Source organism: Carex rostrata, chromosome 13, assembly GCF_964058835.1.
Source record: "Carex rostrata chromosome 13, lpCarRost1.2, whole genome shotgun sequence".
NCBI classification, from domain to species: domain Eukaryota; kingdom Viridiplantae; phylum Streptophyta; class Magnoliopsida; order Poales; family Cyperaceae; genus Carex; species Carex rostrata.
Genome location: NC_135930.1, coordinates 2,543,170 through 2,568,438, shown reverse-complemented (window position 1 = coordinate 2,568,438; position 25,269 = coordinate 2,543,170). Strand labels below are relative to the sequence as shown.

Below are 25,269 nucleotides of genomic sequence, written 5' to 3'. Positions count from 1 at the left end.
TGGTTCCCTAAAAATCGATTTATTAATTATGGTTTATGAAAAAAATTCCTCGATAACCTATTCCTCTCCCACGCCTGTACAGTACACCACACGAAACCTGATCCCGTCCTCGCGTAGTCGCACACGCGGCAGCGGCACCGAATCCCTCTCTCCACTGTCAAATCGCCGAACCCCTCTCTCTCACGGTTTCACCCACCCCTATCAAATCGCTGCGACTGCAATGTCCTCGCTCACACGATGTGGTGTCACGCCTGATTGCTTTTTCAACTGTTCAAAGTTTCTTATTAGATAAGTTTTAATTTCTCTCAATATCTCTTTACTCTCTTTCAACTTCGTGAGTTTTCTTGAAAAACATGAAACCAACAATTTCTGATTTTTCTTCTCCTTCGCTTAATTTTTTTGAGTTTTCTTCTTTTACTTAATCTCTTAGAGGAGGAATGACACGCTTATTGGTGTTGCTGGTAAAAATAAACGGCAGCGAAACAGTTCTCCTCAACTTGCTGGTAAAGGAAGATGGGTGGTCTGATAATCGAAGGAAAGTTGCAACTAAGCCCCCCACCTCTGCATTATTTACAAACAAAAAGGGTGGGAAGTTATAGGACTTCTAATTGTTTTTTTTTTTAATCCTTTGTTTATGTATTTATGTTTCCAAGTTAGTTTTTCTAGGAATTTTATTTTCAGGTTAGTTGCAAGTACTGTAATTTTCTTTATTGCAATTGTAACGCTATTAGTTTGAATTTATTGTTTGAATCTCTATTTGCTTGGTTTCTGTTTTTATTTTGCTGATAACACATAGCATGTTCTTCAAAAAATAATGAATTAATATATTTCGGTTTGAACCGAACAAACAGAATAAACCGAAGTAAAACTTCGGTTCGGTTCGGTTGATAGACAAAAACGGTTCGGTTCGGTTCTATTTTTAAAACCGGAATAAAACTTTGGTTTGCATAGTTCGGTTCGGTTTCAACCGAACCGAACCGATGAACACCCCTAAATAGGGGTCAATAATGTGAAGCTTCTCATCTTTTGAAATTTTTTTAATATAAATTGTTACAAGTCCCCAATTTGTACACATTTAATTATCTATTTTTTTTCTTGAAAAATAAATGGGGATCAGTTAAACAAAATTTTCAGAAATTCTATGGAAGTTATTTTATAGGTATCTTTAACATTTTACTATAAAATATACAAAAGTACCATATATAATAATTAGTTTTTGAAAATGAATGGAAGTCAATTGACGCCATTGATGCACTTATATTCGCCTCGCCTCTGTCTAAGGTAACATCTAAACAAAAATATTCGGTTACCTTTGGTCCTGATGTTCTATGAATATATATGTTGCTTCTTTGTTCTTGACTCCTTGAGTTTGGAAAATAACATTTTTTTTGTCTCTTCTACAATTTTCCTCCAAATTCGGAGAGACATGTTTTACATGTGTATAAAAATGATATATATTAATAGGGGTGCAAACGGATCGGATAATATCTGTCCGTATTCAGATTTGTATTTGAATATTAGATACGGATATCCAATATCTATATCCGTGCAGATACATATATGGCTTTGAATTCTAATTATTCATATCAAAATTGTAGATATATATCATATGAGCTAGGCTACGGTGAGTTGCGAAGTAAAGCGACTATTTTACTTCACGCTCATATTTTGCGATTTTAAAGTTCAAAACGTCGATCCGAACCGTTCATCTTGTTCTTCATATTGAAATGTACTTGGAGACCAAATTTTACATTTTTTGAAATTTTTTTACTATTTATTAAGCAATTTTGAAAGTCGCTGATCTGATGGTCCAGAAAATTTTACTGTTTTTTACTGTTTACAACAAAACAGTAATTTAAAAAAATGCTTAATAAATAGTAAAAAAATTCAAAAAAAATGTAAAATTTGGTCTCCAAGCACATTTCAATATGGATTAAATATCTAACGGTTCAGATCGGTAATTTGGACTTTCAAAATAAAAATACAGCGTGAAGTAGAAATGCGTTTTACTTCGCAACTCACCGTAGACTACCTCCATATCATATATAATTTAATATATATTATGAGAATATTTATATATATACACACAAATATTTGATATCCGATCCGTATTCATCTAATATCCAATCCATATATGTATCCGAAAAATAAAAAGCGGATACTAATATGGTTTTATCACTATCAGATCCGTTTGCACCTCTATATATAGAGATTATATCTAAACAATTTTATTTTAACATTTAAATTTTATATTTTAATATTAAAATTTTAAAAATAAAATAATAATAATAAAAATATCATAAGTATGTGAAAGCATTTGAGCTCTTCCCTCTACTTTCAGTTCTTGAATTTTTTTTGTTATATTTTTTGTTTATAAATGCCTGCTACTTGCTGTGTTTGAGTTAACTTTTTTTTTACGAGTTAAAAACTGTTAAAGGGCATCAATCATGCATGTTTTATATACTTATCCAGAACGCACATGATTGAGTCTTCTCATTTTTAATTACTAGTCAAGTGCCCGTGCGTTGCAACGGGAATTGACAACAAATTGATATCACCTGATGAAATGTCTATTAGGATTTTATTGTTCTTTTATGTTTGACAACAAATCGATATCACTTGAACGAACATTAAAATTAGGATTTTATTGTTCTTTTCAATATGGTTGATGTAATTGAATATTTGGATTGTTAATATAGTATTTCTTTACAGTAATTAAATGTGAATCACATTGACTTTTCCTTGCTAGTAAAATTGTACACATTTCACAATTACATTCCTTCACTAATATAAATGTAGTCAACATTAATTGCTATTTTGCAATGAAGTAAAAAAAAGGGGATTTAACCACACAATTAGGCTTTAGAATAATTACATTGTACAGAGAGAAAAAAAAAAAAGGTATTTGAATCAGATTTGCAATGAACTAAGGAAACAGTATAGACAAAATTATGAATGAAAATCAAGATCGATAGATAACGCGTGGTAGGCAAGGTTTAGGGTTTTCGCAAGTCTCTTCTGTGGTAGGCGAGGTTTAGGGTTTTCTTCCTTGAGCGATCGTAGAGAAAGAGAGAGACTAAAAAATGCGTAAGTAGACTGTATTACTTGCCTTTCCTTCTTTGAGTGAGCGACAGAGGAAGGAGAAGATCGATTTCAAAAATGCGTCGTTTGCATCGGGAAGGAGAAACATCTCGAGAGAGGCGCGTCAGAAAAAACGCGTCTTCTGTTTATCTTAAATGAAAGAATTTTAATGTGACTATTTATGTAGCGGGTAAATTTCGAACTAAATTTAGACTTTTACACGTTTGTTACTATTAAATAGATGCATAAAATCGATATAGTAATTAAAGGCTGAGATTAAGATTTGTTTTGATGAGTGGCTGAGATCTTTTGAATGGATGCCCCAGATCCTCTCTGGACAGATAGAGGTTTGGATACCAAAAAATTCAATTGATATTAGTAGTACGGATATGCATGTGACAGGTGGTAGTCATAAATTAATAATTTGTTGTCGCCAAGAAACAGCTCACAGCTGCATGCCATGCATTGATGTATGGGCCAGGGTATTTCATTTCAGAATATTTTTTTTTTATTATTATTATTATATATAGAGAGAGGGGGGTGGCTAAGCTCAAAACATTTGTTTCTAGCCTCCGGGACAAACGACTCGGTTTTTTTATTTTCAAAGTCCAAACAGTTGATCCAATTCGTTAAATGTTTAATCTATATTAAAATGTGTTTGGAGATCAAATTTTACATTTTTTTTAATTTTTATTTTTTTATAATTTATTAAGTATTTTACAAAGCTATTGTTTTTAAACAATTCTGGACCACTGAAAAATATCAGTTTTGTAAAATACTTAATAAATAGTAAAAAAAATTAAAACAATGTAAAATTTGATCTCCAAGCACATTTTAATATAGATATCATGTTGAATGATTTGAGTCGACTCTTTAGACTTTGAAATCGCAAAATTGAATTGTTGTGAGATGTAACTTTCAAATGTTGTAAGTGGATTCCTCTGCTATATATATTAATTTTTTTTTTATAAATACTAGAAAGATGAGCAAAAAATTAATCCCACAAAAAATTGTATCAACCATTCTCTATTTTTATGAAAACAGGAGCGGAACCAGACTTTCAAACTATGAGGATTAATTATATAATTTGTCTTTTAAAAAAATAGAGGTCAATTTTAAAGTATTATATCATTTTACTCTAAATTATATAGAAATCATATACAAATACAATTTTTTTTTTTTAAAAAGATCAATTAGATTCCATATCTTCAATGTAAATCCGTCTCTGTTTAGGAACTTTAAAAAACCGAATCAGATTGTATATATGCAGATTTGTGTTCTTAATCACACAAATTATATGATTTGTATATATATGTACAAACTTTAAAGAACCGCATTATCTTTCTATAAAATGAAATTTCTTTTCATCTTTCTAGTTGTTACAAAACATTTAATATATTTCCAAAATATGAAATTCGTATTTCATTTGGCACGAGAAAATTTTAGTAGTGCTGTGGTCATCTCCGTTGCGTCATCTAACCTTACATGCTGCCGTCATGCAAAGACCCTAGCTACTATTTTCATTTTTCAGTATTTCTTGTTCATATACTATATTTGTTTTCTGTTCTAATTCGAAAAATTGCTATCTGATCCGTTTGCACCTCTATATATAGAGATTATATCTAAACAATTTTATTTAAACATTTAAATTTTATATTTTAATATTAAAATTTTAAAAATAAAATAATAATAAAAAAAAGATCATAAGTATGTGAAAGCATTTGAGCTCTCCCCTCTACTTTCAGTTCTTGAATTTTTTTGTTATATTTTTTGTTTATAAATGCCTGCTACTTGCTGTGTTTGAGTTAATTTTTTTTTTTATGAGTTAAAAACTGTTAAAGGGCATCAATCAATCATGCATGTTTTATATACTTATCCAGAACGCACATGATTGAGTCTTCTCATTTTTAATTATATGCACGCCAAGAAACAGCTCACAACTGCATGCCATGCATTGATGTATGGGCCAGGGTATTTCATTTATATACAGAGAGAGGGGGTGGCTAAGCTCAAAACGTTTGTTTTTAGCCTCTGGAACAATCGACTCGGTTTTTTTATTTTCAAAGTCCAAACAGTTGATCCAATCCGTTAAATGTTTAATCTATATTAAAATGTGTTTGGAGATCAAATTTTACATTTTTTTTTTTTTTACAATTTATTAAGTATTTTACAAAGCTATTGTTTTTAAACAATTCTAGACCACTGAAAAATAACAGTTTTGTAAAATACTTAATAAATAGTAAAAAAATTAAAACAATATAAAATTTGATCTCCAAGAACATTTTAATATAGTTATCATGTTGAATGATTTGGGTCGACTTTTTAGACTTTGAAATCGCAAACTTGAATTGTTGTAAGATGTTGTAACTTTCTAATGTTGTAAGTGGATTCCTCTTCTATATATATTAATTTTTTTTAGAAATACTAGAAAGATGAGAAAAAAAATTAATCCCACAAAAAATTGTATCAACCATTCGATTTTTATGAAAACAGGAGCGGAACCAGACTTTCAAACTATGAGAATTAATTATATAATTTTTCTTTTAAAAAAATAGAGGTCAATTTTAAAGTATTATATCATTTTACTCTAAATTATATAGAAATCATATACAAATGCAATTATTTAAAAAAAAAAAAGATCAATTAGATTCCATATCTTCAATGTAAATCCGTCTCTATTTAGGAACTTTAAAAAAAACCAGACTTTCAAAAAATAGTCCAAACAGTTGATCCAATCCGTTAAATGTTTAATCTATATTAAAATGTGTTTGGAGATCAAAATTTACATTTTATTAAATTTTTTTATAATTTATTAAGTATTTTACAAAGCTATTGTTTTTAAACAATTCTGGACCACTGAAAAATAGCAGTTTTGTAAAGTACTTAATAAATAGTAAAAAAATTAAAACAATGTAAAATTTGATCTCCAAGCACATTTTAATATATATATCATGTTGAATGATTTGGGTCGACTTTTTAGACTTTGAAATCGCAAAATTGAATTGTTGTAAGATGTTGTAACTTTCAAATGTTGTAAGTGGATTCCTCTTCTATATATATTAATTTTTTTATAAATACTAGAAAGATGAGAAAAAAATTAATCCCACAAAAAATTGTATCAACCATTTGATTTTTATGAAAACAGGAGCAGAACCAGACTTTCAAACTATGATGATTAATTATATAATTTGTCTTTTAAAAAAATAGAGGTCAATTTTAAAGTATTATATCATTTTACTCTAAATTATATAGAAATCATATACAAATACAAATTTTTTTTTTAAAAAAGATCAATTAGATTCCATATCTTCAATGTAAATCCGTCTCTGTTTAGGAACTTTAAAAAACCGAATCAGATTGTATATATGCAGATTTGTGTTCTTAATCACACAAATTATATGATTTGTATATATATGTACAAACTTTAAAGAACCGCATTATCTTTCTATAGAATGAAATTTCTTTTCATCTTTCTAGTTGTTACAAAATATTTAATATATTTCCAAAATATGAAATTCGTATTTCATTTGGCACGAGAAAATTTTAGTAGTGCTGTGGTCATCCCCGTTGCGTCATCTAACCTTACATGCTGCCGTCATGCAAAGACCCTACAATTTTCATTTTTCAGTATTTCTTGTTCATATACTATATTTGTTTTCTGTTCTAATTCGAAAAATTGCGAAAACTAATAAGAAGGTTATTGTGTACAAAAATATTTCTTTTAATTAATTTCGTTTCTATAAGTTGTACATTTTCTATTTTTTATGGTTGAAGACAAATGCCGATAACAATTATATTGATTTACTTTACGGTCTACTTTAATTTGAAATCAAACCGTCCTTCACTTGACTTCTAAAATATTGTCATTGATAACAGGGGCAGATCTACACTTAACCCAGGAGAAGCCAAGCCACCTCCATAATTTTGAAATTTTTAATCACATATGTTGAAATTTAATTGAATTTTTATTTCCTTGAAATTTTTATATAGTTCCACCCCCTCATAAAATACTATATTTGTCTGATTGTAGTCTAGTAGTTAAGGCTCTATTTTGTACTTGGAAGGCATTGGGTTAAAATTACACTAATTACAAATTAATACTTATGCATTTTAAATTTCATCTCTAATCAAATTTTCTAGTTTCGTCCCTGCTTGAAAAGAAATACTAGTAGTAGTATTTTGCTTAAAAATGCAATGAATCTTGTATTCTTGTTGTGATGATCAATCATAATTAAGTGCAGTTGCAGCTGTATTTTGTACTTGGAAGGTAATGGGTTCAAATTGCACTAATTACAAATTAATACTTGTACATTTTAAATTTCATCCCTAATCAAATTTTCTAGTTTCGTCCTTGCTTGAAAAGAAATACTAGTAGTAGTAGTATGTATTATTTTGCTTAAAAATGCAATGAATCTTGTATATATTCTTTGTTGCGATGATCAATCATAATTAAGTGCAGTTGCAGCTGTTTTTTGTACGGTTTTGCTATACATTGATTTGTTTATTCGGACCACAATGGAGATGGATATCTCGTCTATGATTTCAGATTTCGAGTCGTCTCTGCAGCGTCTATTACATTTTACACAGACGTTACGCGAGGCAGAAGGGATACTCAAAGAACGACACACTGGGGCCACAACTGATCCAGTTCGCCAAGCTCTGCCAATTCATCTATCACCGACAGTAGAAATTGGGGATTCTTTGTTAGCCGCTCGATCAGGAGGAGTGTCTCACGATTTGGGGAGTGCACCGCCGAATCAAGATTCTCTCATCTCCAGTCGATCCTATGCGACTACAGTTCTTGCTGGTCCTAAGCGGGTCATTCCAGAGTCAGCTCCTTACTCCGCTATAGATAGGCACACAACAACCTCTACACAAACAGATCGGCGACAATTTATTAACCAGGCAGTGACTACCAAGATCGATCAGATCCGGCGTTCTTCCTTTTCTTCTAAACCTTACTGTTTCAAGTGCGGCGATAAAGGCCACCAGGCGATTTCCTGTCGGAACGCAGTAGTGTGTTTCCGCTGTCATCGATTGGGTCATCGTTCTTATCACTGCAAAGCAACCATGCTACAGTCGGCGACTCGATCTGTTTCTCAGGAAGTGCTTGGAGAAGCAATGAAATTTCCGAATATGAAATTCTTTCCTAACAATGCGATTAGGGATTTTGATGAGGTGATTAAGAGGGGGATTGTGGTCAAGGATGATTTGGCATTTGGTAAGGATTTCATTCAATCACATTTAGTGAAGGAGCATCCGACAAATGGCTTTGCGTGGGTACCTCGCCTTTTAGGGGATAACCTATACCTGCTGGATCCACCAAATGACGAGTGGAGATCTGAGGTACTGGCGAAAGGGCAGCTTTGGTTGGGAGATGTAGCTTTTGAGGTGGCTCCGTTCGACTTTCTTTCACATGATGGAGGATATGAACCAGTGCAAGTCTGGCTCAATATCCGAGGTTTTCCACCACAGCTATGGTCTCGAATGGAGTTTCGAAGGTTAGTTGATAATTTAGGGGGTTTCTTGATTGATGTCGATCCCCGTTCTAGCGGGCACTATGATTTTTCTGTTCTTCGATTGAAAGTAGGAGTGCCGGATGTAGCAAGCATTCCTAAGGCCCGGGTTTTACACTTTGTTGGCAATGATCAGCTACATCGGTTTTATTTTCTGACTATTGAGATTGATAGATTACAGAAGGGAGGTGCTATGAATCTAGGTAGATCAGTTTCTTATTGGCAGGAAAGACGTACTTGGGAGACTCCTTTTTGGGAGGAACCTTTGGTTCAGAACAAGGCTAAGAGTTCTAAAGGGATTAAGGAGAGGCAGGGTTCAGGTCGTGGGCTAGTAATTGGTGAGCAGCAGGTTGAGGAAGGTCAGCGACGGAAGGTTGAGGAAGTGATGGGGAAAGGTAAAGGTGTTTGGCGTGACGAGGGAAAGGAGGTTGAGGAGGATGAAGATGAGGATCTTTTAGATAGTAATCCATTCTCATCTTTAAGAGAAGAGGGGTTTTATGGTGATAAGTCAGGTGAGCAGATTGGGGAATCATCGAAAGATGTTAGTAGCAAAGGGGTCTCTATGCAATTTACAGTGGTGCCACCACCAATTCAGTCGGAGTCAAGGCATAGTACACAGCTGATAGATAAGCTCACTTGTGAGAAGGAGGCTATTGGTGATAAGGAGATGATTGGGATGAGTGCTGCTGCTAATTCAGGCGATCAGCTTGAGGACCTGAGTCAGACTGAGCAACAAGGGGATAAGGGGAATGCTGATGGGAAAGGGTCGGCTAAAGAGTTTGGTGCAACTTCATTGGATCTTGCTTTAGTAAATCCAGGGGTGGCGAATGAGTTACCAGCAGGTTCAGAAATTCAGAAAGTGGTTCCTGCTCAACCAGATGTTACAGAGGGCCCGCTAGCAATACTGGAGGAGCCACGCCATAGTACCCGCCTGAGGGGTGGACAGGTACAGCATGTCGTCAACCGCAGGGGGCGAGGTCGAGGTGGTCGCCGTGGTAGGGGTGGACGACAACCAGCAGCTGGTCCAGGTAATGTTAGTTTTCTAGATGATTTCCCATTTGTGGATTTTACAGATGATGAGCTGATTCAGTTATATGAGATTGCGGGGTTTAAATTAGGAGAATGTTATGATGCTAAACTGATTGTTATAAACTATTTGCGAGGGCTTCATAAGGAACGATTTGACCTTGTGATGGATGACTTACTAGCAGCCAAAAAAGCAGCAGGGGAAACTGTGGTAAATATTAGTTCTAGAGTTATGCTAGAGAATTATGAGGGTGTATCTGGTTTGCCTAATGAGTAGAATTTTAAGTTGGAATATTAGGGGATTAGGTAATCCGGTAGCTAAACGTATTTTAAAAGATGTCCTCCTTCATAATAAAATAGATATTGTTGGGATTCAAGAAACTAAATTAGAAGTTTATCCTTCTCGTTTTTTCAGTACTTTAAGTACAACTATTACTAATTGGCATTATAAACCGTCGATGGGTAGCTCCGGGGGTATTTTATTAGGTATTAATGCTGATTTATATGAAGTAAAGTCGATTTGGATAAAAGATTTTTCTGTATCAGTGCTTTTAAAAAATAAAATAGATTCTTTTGAGTGGATTTTTTCTGTTGTTTATGGTCCTACTGTTTCTCATCTACGAGGTAATTTTTTAAAGGAAATAAAGGAAATTTGTTCTATAGGACCTGATGCTGTTATGATTTGTGGGGATTTTAATCTAATTAGGCGACGGAGTGAAAAAGTAGGAAAGACGTATAACTATGTGTTGAGTAATAGGTTTAATACTTGCATTGCTGATCTTGGATTAATGGAATTAGGTTTGAATGATAGAAGTTTTACATGGGCAAGGTCTATTTTTTCTAATTCTAAAGCGCTATTAGACAGGTTTTTATGTTCTATTAGTTGGAATTCTCATTTTCATAATTCAGGAGCTTATTCTTTACCTCGAATTCAGTCTGACCATAATCCCATCATAGTTAGCACTCAGGCTGTTTCGTTTGTTGGGAATAAAAATATTAGATTTGAAAAAGATTGGTTACATCAAGAGGGCTTTACAAACTTACTTATTAAATGGTGGAATTCTTATACATTAACACATGATGTAGCTAATAGTTGGAGGTTAAAACTTCAGTTTATGCGCCAGAAATTGCGTGGATGGAATAATAATTTTAGGGCTACTCAACGGAAAACTAAAACTCAACTATTACATAAACTAGATAGATATGAACGTTTAGCTGAATTAGACTCTTTGGATATGGTTGATCAACAAGAGTGGCAGGATTGTCAATTAGATTTAAAACAAATATTTAGGGATGAAGAGATTTATTGGCAAAGTAGGGCTAAGACAAAGTGGTTTCTAGAAGGGGACACTAATACTAAGTTTTTTCATATTCAAGCATCTATTCGAAAAAAGAAAAATTCTATTTTCGCACTTATGATTGATGGAATTCTAGTACAGGATGTTCATTTAATTAGGAATCACATCACAGGTTTTTATAAGAACTTGTTAGGGACTACTACAAATAGAAAAGTGTCGATTCAGCCATTGTGGGCTGATTCAGAAAAACTAACTTATGAACAACAGCAGGCTTTAGAAGCACCTTTTACATTAGATGAGATTACTAAAACAGTTTTTTCATGTAACCCATCAAAGGCACCAGGCCCTGATGGGTTCTCTTTCTTGTTTTATCAAACTTTTTGGGAGGATATCAAACATGATTTTATGCAATTGGTAGTAGCTTTTTATAATAATCAATTGGATTTAGCAAGGATTAATATGGCTTCTATTTGTTTAATCCCAAAGAAAGATAATGCCAATGAAGTTAGAAACTTTAGACCAATAAGCTTAATAAATTGTAGCATGAAAATTATTACAAAATGTTTAACGGATAGGCTTTCTTTGTGCATTGATGATCTAATTGATGCATCCCAAACTGCATTTATCAAAGGTAGATTGATAATGGATAATATTATAGTGGCCAACGAAGTTTTACATAAAGTTAGGGTGCATAAAGAACAAGGTGTGTTATTTAAACTGGATTTTGAAAAGGCATATGACCGAGTCCATTGGGATTTCTTGTTGGAGGTTTTACATTTGCGAGGATTTGGTGATAGGTTTATTTCTTGGATTACCTTATTCTTAGAGAATGGAAGATCTTGCATAAATTTAAATGGAGAATTAGGGGCTTACTTTCATTGTAAAAGGGGTTTACGTCAAGGGGATCCGCTATCCCCTTTATTATTTAACCTTGTAGCTGATGCGTTAAATAAAATATTATTGAGAGCTCAACAATCAGGTTTGATCCAAGGTTTAGGAAATTTTTCTACTTGTAGAAATATATTGAATTTACATTTCGCAGATGACACTTTACTTTTCTTGAAAGCTGATAGAAAAATGATCACTGTTCTTAGGTGGTTATTATTATGCTTTGAAAATCTTTCGGGTATGAAAATTAATTTTGACAAGAGTGAGATGGTATCTTTCAACATTAGCACTGTGGAGGGCCAAGAACTAGCTAGCTTGTTAGGATGTAAATTAGTGCAGCTACCAATCATGTACCTAGGTGTACCTTTGCATTGGAAAAAGTTAAGCGAGAATGAATGGTTGCCTTTAGTTGAAAAAATAGAAAAACGTTTACAAACATGGAAAGGCAAGCTGATGTCAATGGGGGGAAAAGTTACTTTGGTCAACTCAGTTATTTCATCTATTCCGTTATACTGGCTATCTCTTTATAAAATGCCAAGTAAGATCAGGTATAAAATTGATAGATTAAGACGTAAATTTCTATGGTTTGGAGGGAACACTATTAGGAAAAAAACATCTCCAATTGCTTGGGATAAGGTCTGTAAAAGTAAGAACCAAGGAGGTCTTGGGGTCTTAGATCTCCAACGTATGAATATCTCCTTGTTGGCTAAATGGTTGTTTAGGTTTTACGATAATAAGGTAACAGGTACATGGAAAGAGCTCAAAATTGAAAAATATTCGTATACAGCTGATAGAAGAGTGAAATCTTCTTTATGGAATGATATCTTAAAATTTAGACATATTATTCAGGTAAGTAGTAGTTGGTCTGTTGGTAATGGGGAATCAATAAGATTTTGGTTAGATACATGGTGTGGAGATACATTGCTAAGTGTTGATTTCCCTAGTCTCTTTGAAATTGCTTATGACCAAAATATTAGGGTTGCTGCATCTTTTCAAAACAATAGATTAAATATTCAATTTGCTAGACAATTAACAGAAACTCTCCTTACTGAATGGATAGCCTTAGTCAACCGTATTTCTTCTGTTAGTTTAAACCTTACTGCTGACCAAATCTCTTGGAGGTGGAATCCACATGGTACCTTTACTGTTAATTCCCTTTATAAGTTCTTAGAATTTGGTGGAGTCCCTGTTAATACTTACAATAGTATTTTGAAGGCTAAAATTCCTTTAAAAATCAAGATTTTCTTATGGTTAGTAAGACAAAAGCGTGTCTTAACTAAAGATCGATTAAGTAAACAAGGATGGACAGGTGATACTACATGTGTGTATTGTTCCCAAAAGGAAACTATTGACCACTTGTTTGTGACTTGCACTTTTGCACGATCGATTTGGAATTGGATAGCTAAGTATAATAACTTTTCTTTCGATTATATGACTATAGATACCCTGTGGGAAATGGATTACTGTATTCCATTAAAAGAACCAAATATTATTGAAATAATTCGAGGGTCTGTTTTATGGAATATATGGTTGGATAGAAATAGGATTATTTTTAAAGAAGGTAATATACAGCATGTGCATGCAATAGGTTCAAAAATATTAACTATGGCTAGATTTTGGGCTTTAAACCAAAAAACAGATCTTACATGTCATTTGAATCTAATTTTACCTTGTGATTTGAAGGACCTGATAGGGCGTACAATGGTCATTTCCATGAAGGCTACACAAGTTTCAACCCCTATGCATGGAATAGAGATCATTTCTAGTGATGAAGAAGGTTCCTCAACTAGTGCAGGATATAGTGGAAGCAACTTAACAATAGCGGTGACCTAATATTTTAGGGTCTTTTATGCTAAAGTTCTCTTTTGTGATGTTCTATACTTGTCTGTTCGGGTTTCTGGTTTATGGAGGCTTTGATGAACTGTTTTGAGATTTCTTTGTTTACAGGGACTATTATGCATATGTTGATTCGTTGGTGATATGTTAGCTTTTTAGGGGATGGTGAGCTTATTTCTTTAGGTATTCATAACCTAGAGTAGATGACACTATATGATGAGGATCTATTGGACCTGGCTTCATTTGAAGATCTTCGAACCGGCGTTTTTTATTATGACTGCCTTTAGTTTTTGTTGTTTTGTTGTTACAAAGCTATATTTCTATGTGGTGTTTTGTTCTAATTCTAGCTATGAGGATTGCTGTAAGAACATAGGTGGGTTGGTACCAACTTGGTACCATCTTCACCCTTGGGATTTTCTAATGAAAATCGGTGGCAATGACCACTTTTTTCAAAAAAAAAAAGGACAGTTTAAAGGCGGTATATATATATGTAGATGCGAGCACAGAACTTAATTAAACCTGTGAATACAATTCTCTCACGAGTATTGACGTACAATAGATGCATTGAAGGATCGATTCAAACACAGGCTTTTTATTCATCAGTAGGTTCTCAGAGATGTCCAAGGTACGTTACATTAATTCTCATTTATGACCTTGTAGATTTTTTGTTTTAATTGTTTTGATCGTGACATCAAGTTCTCTTGTAATTATTTATCCTGTCCAATATATGGGGGACTTTTTACAAATTCTCTTCTGATTTTGATGCAATTATGCAAATTTAATCTCACTACAGCAGAAACTAATTTCTGCGACCGGTATCAGAGACCGGGGATGACGCCGGTCGCAGAAATTAATTTTCTGCCGAAAAAGAAAAAATAAATTAACCAAAAAACGGCGACCAGATCTGCAGCGACTTTCTGCGACCGATCAGCGACCGGCGCCCGCCCCGGTCGCTGAAGTTTTTTGGTAAAAAAAAAGAAGAAGGCGCGCCTTCTTCTCCCCGCGCCAGAACACATTCGAAGAACCCTAGCCAGCCTCAACCCGTGCCTTCTGTCTCCCGCCCTTGCCAGCCTAAACCCTAGCCTCCTCTCTGACACAATCCGTCTCTCCCATCTCTCCCATTTCATTGATTCCCCTTCTCTTCCTCTCTGTGAAAAAGGAGCAACCACCAGGGTGCCAGTCGCCTCCGCCTCTGCCTGCGCGAAGAAGAAGGATTGCGCCTCCACCTGTGCCGCCCCTACTGTAGCAAGGTATAGTAGCTCCTTTTACTCTGATTTTGAGCGTAATTTGATTGAAAGTCGTTGGTTCTGATTTGGGATGGATAATTTCTGATTTTAATGAAATTGATGGGGTCAATGGTTCTCTCCAATTTGGGAAGGCTTATCGATGACGTTAGGTATGTGTTATTTTGGAAAGGTTGAGATACTTCTCTCCAATTTGGGAACACATTCTGTACTGGAGCTGGGATCAATATAGAGTTGTTTAGCTTATAAGTTTCTCAAGGTATAAAATGGGTACTAAGTAGCACGTGTGGTTTGACATTTTTATGGTGTAGCTCACTGGTATACAACTCATGTGGCATTTATATGAAACAACAAGCACTGGCATAAGGTACTGATACAAGTATATGATCAAAGTTCTCACTGGTGTATGACTCATGAGGTATTTATGTTTTACAAGTTGTCTTGGTTGTTATGGGTTAATTTTTACTTTGGTTTAAACATTGTGAATAATCTTGGTTACTCAGAGAATTTAATTGCAAAATGAAATTTTGAGGTTATATAAATCATATTGTTTGTGTGTATTTTTATTTGCATGTTGTTAGGTAAGCTGACAGAGAATGAATAGAAAGGAGTTATATCTCTAAATCATATTTTTTTCCTTCTTTCCGTCAAAATTCTATTGTTTGTATTAGTAATGTAATGTACTATTGGTCATAGCTAAATTTTTGGGAAGCCTTATCATTGATATCGAATGTGTGTTATGGATTAAGTTTGATGAGTTTGGTATGGTATGATTGGTTCATTTTAAGTTGATTTATGTTTAGATGAATTTTGTTTCATCCTGATTAGACGTTGTCAGGATTCAATTCTATTTCTTGAAAGTGAATTTGAACGATTTTTGAAGGCATTTTAATCATTCAAATAACGTCCAACACTACAGCAGAAAGTAGTTTATGTATTTTTGAAGGCATTGATGGGGTCAATGGTTCTGATTTTATTAGAGAGATAAAAATTATGTATTTCATACAAGAATGGTTCTAATTTTTATCATCTCAACTCTAGATATGGCACCGAGTCGAAAAGGGAAGGGAAAGGCACCGGCGGAAGAGGAAGGAGAGGCTAGTCAGAAAAATGGTCGCGGTCCAAATGCCTATATTGCACCGGCGGTAGATCCGACTTTGCGACCAGTGCTTCGAATAGGGGGTTACAAGTAATATTCATTTTTTTGTGTATTTTGTAATTATGCATTAATTATAGTGCTTGTAATAATTATTCCTATTTGCAGGACTTTTGATGCAGGGCATCCAGAGAAGACGAAGCAAGTCGCAAAAGTTATTTCGCAGACAGTACGTCAGAATTATCCTGGCCCATACTACAGATACACGGATTTCCCCAAGGATAATAAGGATGTTATCCAGGAAGAGTTTTTAGTAAGTAAATCTTTCTGAAACAAAACCTCTAATAATTACTTGTTTTTTTTTTTAAGCTAACAAACGATATTAATTCTTAACTATACATTGCAGAAGCACTACCAGTTTCATCCGGATATACCTTTGACAGATGCATGGACTGTATTTAGAAAGATAGCTGATGTACGGCTTCAGGATATGCTGAATAAATGCAAGGCGGCCGCAAAAAAGTCATACGGAGAGTCAATGCTCGAGTGGAAGGAGCATGGGGCTGCTCCTCGCCCCTACGACGCCTGGATCCAGCCAGCGTACTGGCCCGGACTCGTCGATCATTGGTGCAGCGACGCCTTTGCTAGTCGGAGCCAGCGAAATGCAGAAAATAGGGCCAATGTTGAAGGTGCAGGGGCTTCGACGGGCTCTGTGAACATGCTTGTTCAGAAACAGCGCTTCGTAAGTTGTTTTTCATTAAATTAATATATTTTGATTCTTATTGAATATAATCAAACTAACCTTGATAATCTTTTTCTAAATGAAATTGTCTTTCAAATACTTAACAAGAGCAAACACAAGGGCGCGAACCCAGATGGAGCGATGAGCTGTTTCAGCCTACCCATACGAACAAGACGATGGGGGAATACGTTAGTACTAAGGCTAAAAATGCACAGGTAATAGTACTTTCAAATCGTTGTATAAAATATCATGGTTCATGTTATACGTAACATTATTGTTATATTTTACAAAATTTGCAGCTAAAATATGAGAAAGCTATGAAGAACAAGTATGGAGAGGATAAAGAGAAATGGCCTAGATATGACGGCGATCTCTGGTTCACTACGGGCGTTGATGATCAGAATGCCCACGGCGATAACTATGGTCTCGGTGCTCTAGGTAAAATAAACATTCTTTGAAATTTAAAATTTATTTTTAGTTTTGTCAGATAATTCTAATTATCTTACTTTTCATGTTTCAGGCAAGACGAGAGGCATGTTTCGCTCTGATGGGTCTAGCAGTGCTCGGTCGCACTCGTCACAGTCATATTCTTCTATGCCACCATCGACGCATCTCACAGAAGAAGATGTTGAGAGGATATCTTCCCGGTTACTTGATAAGATGGAGGCTCGCATCGAGGCTCAGGTGGAGGCTCGGTTCAGAGCTCAGGTACGAAATTCAATATTTAAGTATGTTTTAATTGTGAAATGTAAATCCTAAATCATAATTATCTAAAATACCCCTTTACAACTTCACAGGGAGGTTCAGGCTCACAGTCGGCCTTGATTCTCGCTCCTCAGGATGACGAGGATGACGGTGACGATGGTACTGTTTAGTTTAGTTATTTATAGCTTGTTTAGATGTTATCTTGACATTTAGATTATCTGTTTATGTTACTTGATTAGATTATTTGTTTATGTTATGCGACATTTAGATCGATATATTACTTGACATTTCAATGTTTTTGTTTGATCGATATATTATCAGTTTTTTGATATTTATGTTTATATCTATTTTTTATGTATCGATGTCTTCTATTATGTGTATGTATCGATGTTTTGTATTTATGTATTGTATATATCGATGTTTATGTTGTATGTTGGTACGTGTCGTACTAATTATTAAATGGTGCAAATTTAAATAATTAAAAATTCTCAAAAACTGACATAAAACTTTCAGCGACCGGTTTTTAAGTTTCTACGACCGTTCCTTTGGTCGCTGAAACTACTTCTTGACGTCAGCAATGTTGGGTTTTGTGGAACGGTTCAAACCCATTTAATTAGCTTAAGCTGCGAAAAGAGTAAAACAAAAATTTTTACATCTAACTTAAGCTACGGATTAAATGAATCAAGAAGATTCGTTTAATCCTATTTACAGATCTACTCCATAATTGATTTCCTAAAGCATTAAATCTATTTACAAATTAAATAGATTAATATAACAATTTATACCTTGATTCCAAATCTCAGTTGGAATGCAGACCGAGCGAGTAGAGCCTCACCAGGGATGGAATCGACTCGCAGTATCACACGTGTGATACCTCTATTGGTTATCCACCAGGACTAACCGGAGAGCGATTTACTTCTTCTGCCAGAAATACCGTAAACCGCGGAATTCTGCAGAAACACTATTCACCGAGAAAATGATGAAATAAATATATTTGTGTCCCGAAGTAACTCGGTTTTGCTTAAAAGCTAAACCGCAGGATTACACAAAATATATTATTTCCTAATCTCGAAATAACCGAAATCAAGGAAGAGAGAAAAACTGATTAACGAAGTAATCAGATTAACACGTGAATTAGTGAGTCTTTCTCTCTACCCCTACCCCTCTATTTATAGACTTTTGATGAGGTTTGCAAAAGACCAAAATACCCCTCAAAACAAATCTATTTACCAAAAGCCCTTGACACCTCATCCTTTTATCATGTGAAATGACCAAAATACCCTTGCCACCTCACATGACACATGTCAACACATGGGAAGTCGGCACCAAGGGAAAAAGACCATTTTACCCTTGGCCCATTAAGGCATGAATAGTGTTGGGCTTTGATTTTGGGCTTTGACTTTGGGCCTTTAATTTTAATTAAGGCTTTGATTATTTTGGGCTTTTAAATCCATAATTCAAACCCATAATTAACAATTAAAATTCCAAATCATATATATATAATTGTCATGTACAATTATATTTCTTTTCGGTTATTGTTCGGTAACTTTTATACAACGTAACGTGTACGTTTATAAATTAACCGTTGTTTCTGCTTGTCATTCTAAATGACATTTATAATTTAATTATATCACGTATAATTAATTATAACCATCTTAATATTAATTATAATTAATTTATAATTAATCAGTAAGATTCTCCGAGTAGCTCCTATATGGTGTGACCCAATAGGATCTGTGTTATGTTGGTAAACAGAGTTAAAACTGTTTTAACTTCTGTTAGTCATGGGTGGCATCTGGCAACACATCATGACCATTCAATTACACAGATGATGCTGTACTGTACAATATCACGATCCAGTAAACAATTTACTTGTGTCAGTTCTTCTGACTTAATACTAAATAAATTTGAAAAATTATAAATTTTGCATGTAACCGCACAACTAATGAAGTAGATCAGTTTGAACGGTTTGGATTCACCGTTTGAAATCAATTTGATAGGTTTTAAAATTAGTGTTATATAGATTGAAATGACACTGATGTTATACTAGCCAAACTCTTTTTTAAATTATAAATGAAATTGGCTTAAACAAAATCCTAAATTGTATCCTCTATCTATAATTAGATCCCAAAATATATTATGCTGATCTTCTCTTAAAGTATACTACATATCATTCAAAATTATGCAGGAGTGAAATCTATTTCTCTGGATGCCGATAAGGGAGTGCTAACAATAACAGGCACGGTTGATGCGGTGAAGATGGTACAGAAGTTGAGAAAGGCCAAAATCTCAGCTGAGATCATAAGCTTTGGTCCTGTGAAAAAGGAGGAGAAGAAGGAAGAAAAGAAGATTGAATGCAAGCAGCCGTATTGGTATGGCTTCCCGCTGCAGTATGTCTACTACGAGCAATATCCCGAAAGCAATTACACTATTTTACAATTATATGTGCTTCTTTAATCATCTCTCTTCCTCTTTTCATTTTTTTTTTCTTTTTTTTTTGGTGTGATTTAGATTTTTCATGAATATATACACCCTCACATGTAATGAAAAGTATTCTAAATATAAAATACAAAATAATTACTTTATCCATACTTGCCTTATTGAATACCATAAATGAGTTTTATTAACACTAGCTACTACCGAGAGAATCTACTACTTTAACCCTTCATTGCTCTTAATCATACATGAGTGAAGAAAAAAAAAACATTTCTCATTATTCATCGATACAAATTATCAAAGCAGCACAAACCAAAACATAGTTCAAGAAAAAACTAAAAAAAGACAAAAACCAGTAAAAAATTCACTCAACGAAACATAAACAAGAGATACTGCTGACAAGATCAAACACACCAAACCTGAAACCAATACTTTATTCGATTCAATCTAAAATACCGGTCTTCAAATTGACAATCAATTGCAAATCTCCTTTAGTCATTGCAGCATTGGTACAGCACAAACTTCTCCATTGGCTTCCTGCACTCAGTACACACCACCCTCTCCTTGATCCGACCGGCATCACCTGGCAGGATCAGCCTGGTGCAATGCTCGTGAGTATGATACGGCTCGAGAGCACCTCTCAGTGCAGGGAGGAACCCGTCAGTCTCGACTTTATCCTTCCATGTTGCAAACTGCCCGAGACACTCCAGTAGCTTCCTTCCTTCATACCTGACCAGGTCAAGCGACCCATGAGAGATAACTGCCCAGGGGTGACCTCCGCTGTCATAACTAAGTAGCGACATGACCTCGAGCAAGATTGTGTCATTCTCCAACCTGTTTAAAACTTCGGGATCACCATTATTTTGACTGGGAACAATGGCACTGTGGCTAGAATTTTCAGGATCAATGGCACCGTGAACTGGGAAACTGCCAAAGCTTTTGTCGTGTAGTTGCATCTTAGAGTGGAGCATGCTTTCGAGGCGTACCCAGAAGAACCACACCATGGAGGTGTCTTCCCAGTAGCCGCTGAGCTTCTCGGTAGCGATTGTATTCATGACCTTCTTGACACGCTCCTTCGGGTTGCTTTTGCCGACATAGATCATTTCAAGGGGAATTTTCACTTCCTGGGCTATTCGCCGGAGAAGGGGTGTGAATTTCTTGATCCAGCTGATGTCCTCGCCTCCGTATAAGCATACAAATCGCTCGTCTCTTATCTGTTAATTAATGTACGTACAAGTTTAATTACCATCATCATGCTCTGGAAAATATATTAAAGTAAATCAGATGGATGAAATATAAAGAGTAATTCAGAGAAATATTATACCGCTTGAATTACTGCGGGATCAATATCATCAACAAGAAGCTCGAGACGCCATGTCTCCGCCCTCCAAAGAGCATCCTCTCTGTCACTCGTAAATGGGAATGCGAGGCTGCCCCAAATCCACATCATGTGCAAGGCATTTGGGCACACAACTTTACCTTGTGGATCTAAGACTACCAACATAGGTTTCTTGTCAAAGCGCCATGCGTAGCGAACGTAGCGCACAACAGCTGGGTCAATCATTGATGGGTTGTGGGGGTAGTACCATGGCATGTTTGATGCCAAGCGGTTGTACCTCTCTTCTCTAGTTGATGCATGCATGGTAACAAGTTAGCATTAATTGAACAATCAAATAAATGTAAATAGTATTTAATTAACTATTTATCATTACAGTATTACTAATATTACTACAACAATCAAGAATAGTATGCATGGTGATTATCGAAATCTTCCAAATTAATGAACCATAAAATGCCTGCTATTGAAGTATATAAATATATATATATATATATAAAAATTCAGCAGGCAGCGTACTTGTTAGAATCCCATGGATGATGGCGATCGACTATAGGCAACCAAACGACCTCATAACGACGCTCCATCTGTCCTCCATGAGAATCATTAAAAATTTGAATAAGCACAAAGAGTTCCTCATGGCTGATATCAAGGTCAGACACGAAAAGCATAACAATCTTGCGCCGAAGCACGTCAACACCAACACGCTTCTTGGTGGAACCGTCAATTAGAGGGTGCTCATCCTTTGAGTAGAAGAGTGCGCGAAGGATCTTCATGTTGTCTATGTGCACCGTCTCAAAGAGGCGAACCAGGGCTTGGTATGCCTCCAAGTGTTGCTTCTCCTCTAGTCACCAAAATGAGATCATGAAAATATGTTTGTCAAGTTACTCTGTTCATGTGTTGTTCTGACTTCTGAGATGACATCTGACCTTACTTATGTAGTGAGCAGATTCCATATGGGATTTATATGAAAGAAAGAGCTAATTAAAGAGCCAATTACAATTTCCTATGGGGAGAGCCAGACTTTCAATCTATGGGGTCAAACACACATTGGGCTCAAATCATGTAAAATTTGCATGTTGAGTATGAAAGTCAACTTTACATAATTTTTTTTTTTTAAAATGAATGGAGCCAATTGAGTTTCAAGCACTAGTCTCCTTTTCATCACTAAAGATATTAACACACAATAAAACATAGCTTAAGATTCAATATGTAATTAAGGTAGTTGAAACTGTGAACCTCTTTTTCTTATTAAATCATGTTTTATGTATATAGCAAGTAAAAAACTAACAATTGATGGTTACCTTATTACTACATCTTTTGTCCCTAAGCAATCTTAATTTTGAAAGACTATATGTTCTCAAACAGAATGTTGTTCTACTAACCAATATGATGGCGGCATTGGTCGAGTTGATTATTGAGATGGCCTTGGATGTTGTTTAATTTATGAGCCAAGCTCGAGAGCTCCCACGCCTCGGTGGTGGAGGATATGTAACTACGATTACATCAAATTAAGAAGAACAAAGTAAACATCTATCTAATTCTCAGGCAAACATTTGGATGAGCTACAAATTTAATTAATTTATTGCATTTACTCGCGACCGAGGCCGATCAGTCCAGTGATCTGAGATTCACATGCTATGATGCTCCTGATAGTCCAGTAAACTGCAGTTGGAATGTGCGTCAGTGCCACTTGCATTTCGGAGGATTCGGCACCCAAGTACTCAGGCGGGAGCTCGTTGAATTCAATTATGCACCAAGTCACATCCAACATTGCCTTCACTAGGTTGTCCACAGCATCAAACCTTTTAATCAAGAGCATGAAAAAATCATTTAGAATCTTGTTCTGACTAACTGATTAGTATACGAAAAATATTTTCTTCAGAACGATATTGAAGTATATATGGGCTGACTTTTAATGCACTAGGCTCCAAATGGGCCATTTGGCCCATTTTCACCACAATGCAAAATCAAAGTAGCTAGCTTTCTGTAAAACTCTGTGTGCACTTTGTCTAGCAAGTAGCCCTGCCCCTTTTCTTTTACAAGTACTTTATGTAGCAAATTACACCAAATAATTAACTACTATGTTATAGCATAATGGTGAATTTCTACTTTTAAGAGTTAGATTGAAAAAACAAGAAGAGTGGAAGAGTGCTACTTAATTTATAGAAGATTGTTTTTTATTTTTTTATTAAAGGGGTCATCTTTTAATTAGATGTTATTCTCGAGAATTGAACCTGCATCTTTCCTAAGAGAGATGAGGGGCTTGTGCCACTGCACTAAGTCCGCAGTTCTTATAAAAGATTGAATAATAGAATAAATAAACCTTGGTTTGATGGTGTTATTTTGCCCAAAGATGTCGTGGAGCTGCCTTAGAACCGCAATGGCTTTGGCGAGTGGATTTGTTGGGTGAAGCTGCATGGTAAGCCCGAAATGACCATAGTTGACAGCAAATGCGGCCATGGCAAGGACCACTTTGGCATCCCAGTCGAAGGTCGACAACATGCGCAGGATCTCCATTGACGTTGCATGCACATCGTGGCTGCTGATGCCTGAGCACCTGTATGTTAGCTGCAATTGACGGATTAAATATTAGCTAATATGAACAAAAAAAAAAAAACTATAGTCTAGGCTTCCAAATTAAAGAAGTTAAATATTATTAAATGCCCTCTGATGACAGTAGGTATTGGATAAAGGGGCTAAGCCTTCATGTGAATTGATTTTTGTCTGCCAAATTTTTTAATTTTTATAAAAAAAATATTATTAGCCCCCTCATAAAATGAAATTACATGACACTTATTAATTCAACCCTTCAATATCAAATTTCTTGTTTTGCTCATTATTAAGAAAATGGCGTATCCTAATTATATATACATTGGATGCCATAACTAATTAAGGGCTTGCACATATAATTACTCAAAAAATAAGTAAGTACTTTTTGTTAGATTTAATTACCTCAGAAGCGATCTTGTGAATAGTATAGGGAAGTTGGTCAATTTGGTGCACCTTATCTTCCAGCAATTCATTTGAAGGATGGGCTGTCTGTCATGTTGTGAAGGCAAATACCAAATTAAAAGGAAAGAATCAAATTAATTATAATCAGAACCCCAACAAATTAATGAAGTGGCAGCTGATCTAAGTAAATTCATCCAATCCTAATTTTAATAACTATTTGTGAATTATATAAGATCATTGATTTTGTAAAATAAGTTCATTAAATTTAGTAGAATTATTTTCTTAAGTTTTTATATAGTTCATCAGTCTCCTCATAAATGTGTACACTTGTAGCTTAGTGATTAATTAGAATTCCATCTAATTAACACAATGCCGTAACATATGTAACATTTGATTTGTAAGATAAAGAGAAATTAATACTATAGCGGTGGTGATGGGTGTGGCACGGCGAAGCACATCTTCAACTACACGCATGAGAGGCCTGACATCAAAGTCCAGTCCGTCAGGGCTGTGTGTCGCCTGGATATTCTTCATCATGATGCTGTCGTCGGAGGAGGTGAACATGTGTCGCTCTCCCCTCGTACTCGGGTTGTGTCTATGGGCCAGGGTACCGGTGGCTGCTGCAGGCGTCAATGCCATTGGAGAGGAGAGAAAAACTTAAGATTTGACAAGGTGCATTTGCTATATATAGTGCATATATGTGTATTGTTGGTTTATCTTGGAAGCCCTATTTATAGGAGTTGCCTTAAAGATGAATCCGGTTCTGGTATGATGCTTAATTTTGTTGCACTCTGTGTTTAGGTATATTATGGATAATGCATGGTTTTCACTGGTGCTTCATACACATGATTTTGCATTTGATATATTTTAAACGGTTTTGATAATTACCGTTAGTAAAAACTTGGGCAGATGGAAAATATTTTAGAGCATCTCTATCAGGAAAATTGATTATAAATGTTGATGATATAATTACAACTTAAATTGTAGAGTTATATAGAGCAATTGCATTTCTCAGAAGGATGTAGGGTTAAAATGCATCATTAATTAGTTTTGTGATACAATCATACTCCACACATCTTTATCTCTGTTTTCAAAGTTCAAACAATCGAT

At 35.0% G+C, this 25,269-nt stretch overlaps 1 protein-coding gene across 1 annotated transcript; it reads right to left on the bottom strand.

The window, feature by feature from the left end:
- Positions 1–20,079: 20,079 nt before the first annotated feature.
- LOC144564715 (protein SIEVE ELEMENT OCCLUSION B-like) lies at positions 20,080–24,834 on the bottom strand. The gene is made up of 8 exons (XM_078314311.1): positions 24,580–24,834; positions 24,160–24,246; positions 23,531–23,775; positions 22,800–23,009; positions 22,590–22,699; positions 21,724–22,048; positions 21,193–21,493; positions 20,080–21,082 (listed from the first exon to the last, which is right to left on the bottom strand). Exons 1-8 carry the CDS (start codon positions 24,796–24,798, stop codon positions 20,360–20,362), a joined length of 2,220 nt encoding a protein of 739 aa, XP_078170437.1. The 5' UTR covers positions 24,799–24,834; the 3' UTR covers positions 20,080–20,359.
- Positions 24,835–25,269: the final 435 nt, after the last annotated feature.

Excerpts from the sequence above, each read along its gene's own strand:
- LOC144564715 (XM_078314311.1), bottom strand. The coding sequence starts at position 24,798 with ATGGCATTGACGCCTGCAGCAGCCACCGGTACCCTGGCCCATAGACAC. Across the intron at positions 24,247-24,579 it reads CACCCATCACCACCGCTATA|ACAGCCCATCCTTCAAATGA; the intron begins GTATTAATTTCT and ends ACAACATGACAG. Across the intron at positions 23,010-23,530 it reads AATAACACCATCAAACCAAG|GTTTGATGCTGTGGACAACC; the intron begins GTTTATTTATTC and ends CTTGATTAAAAG.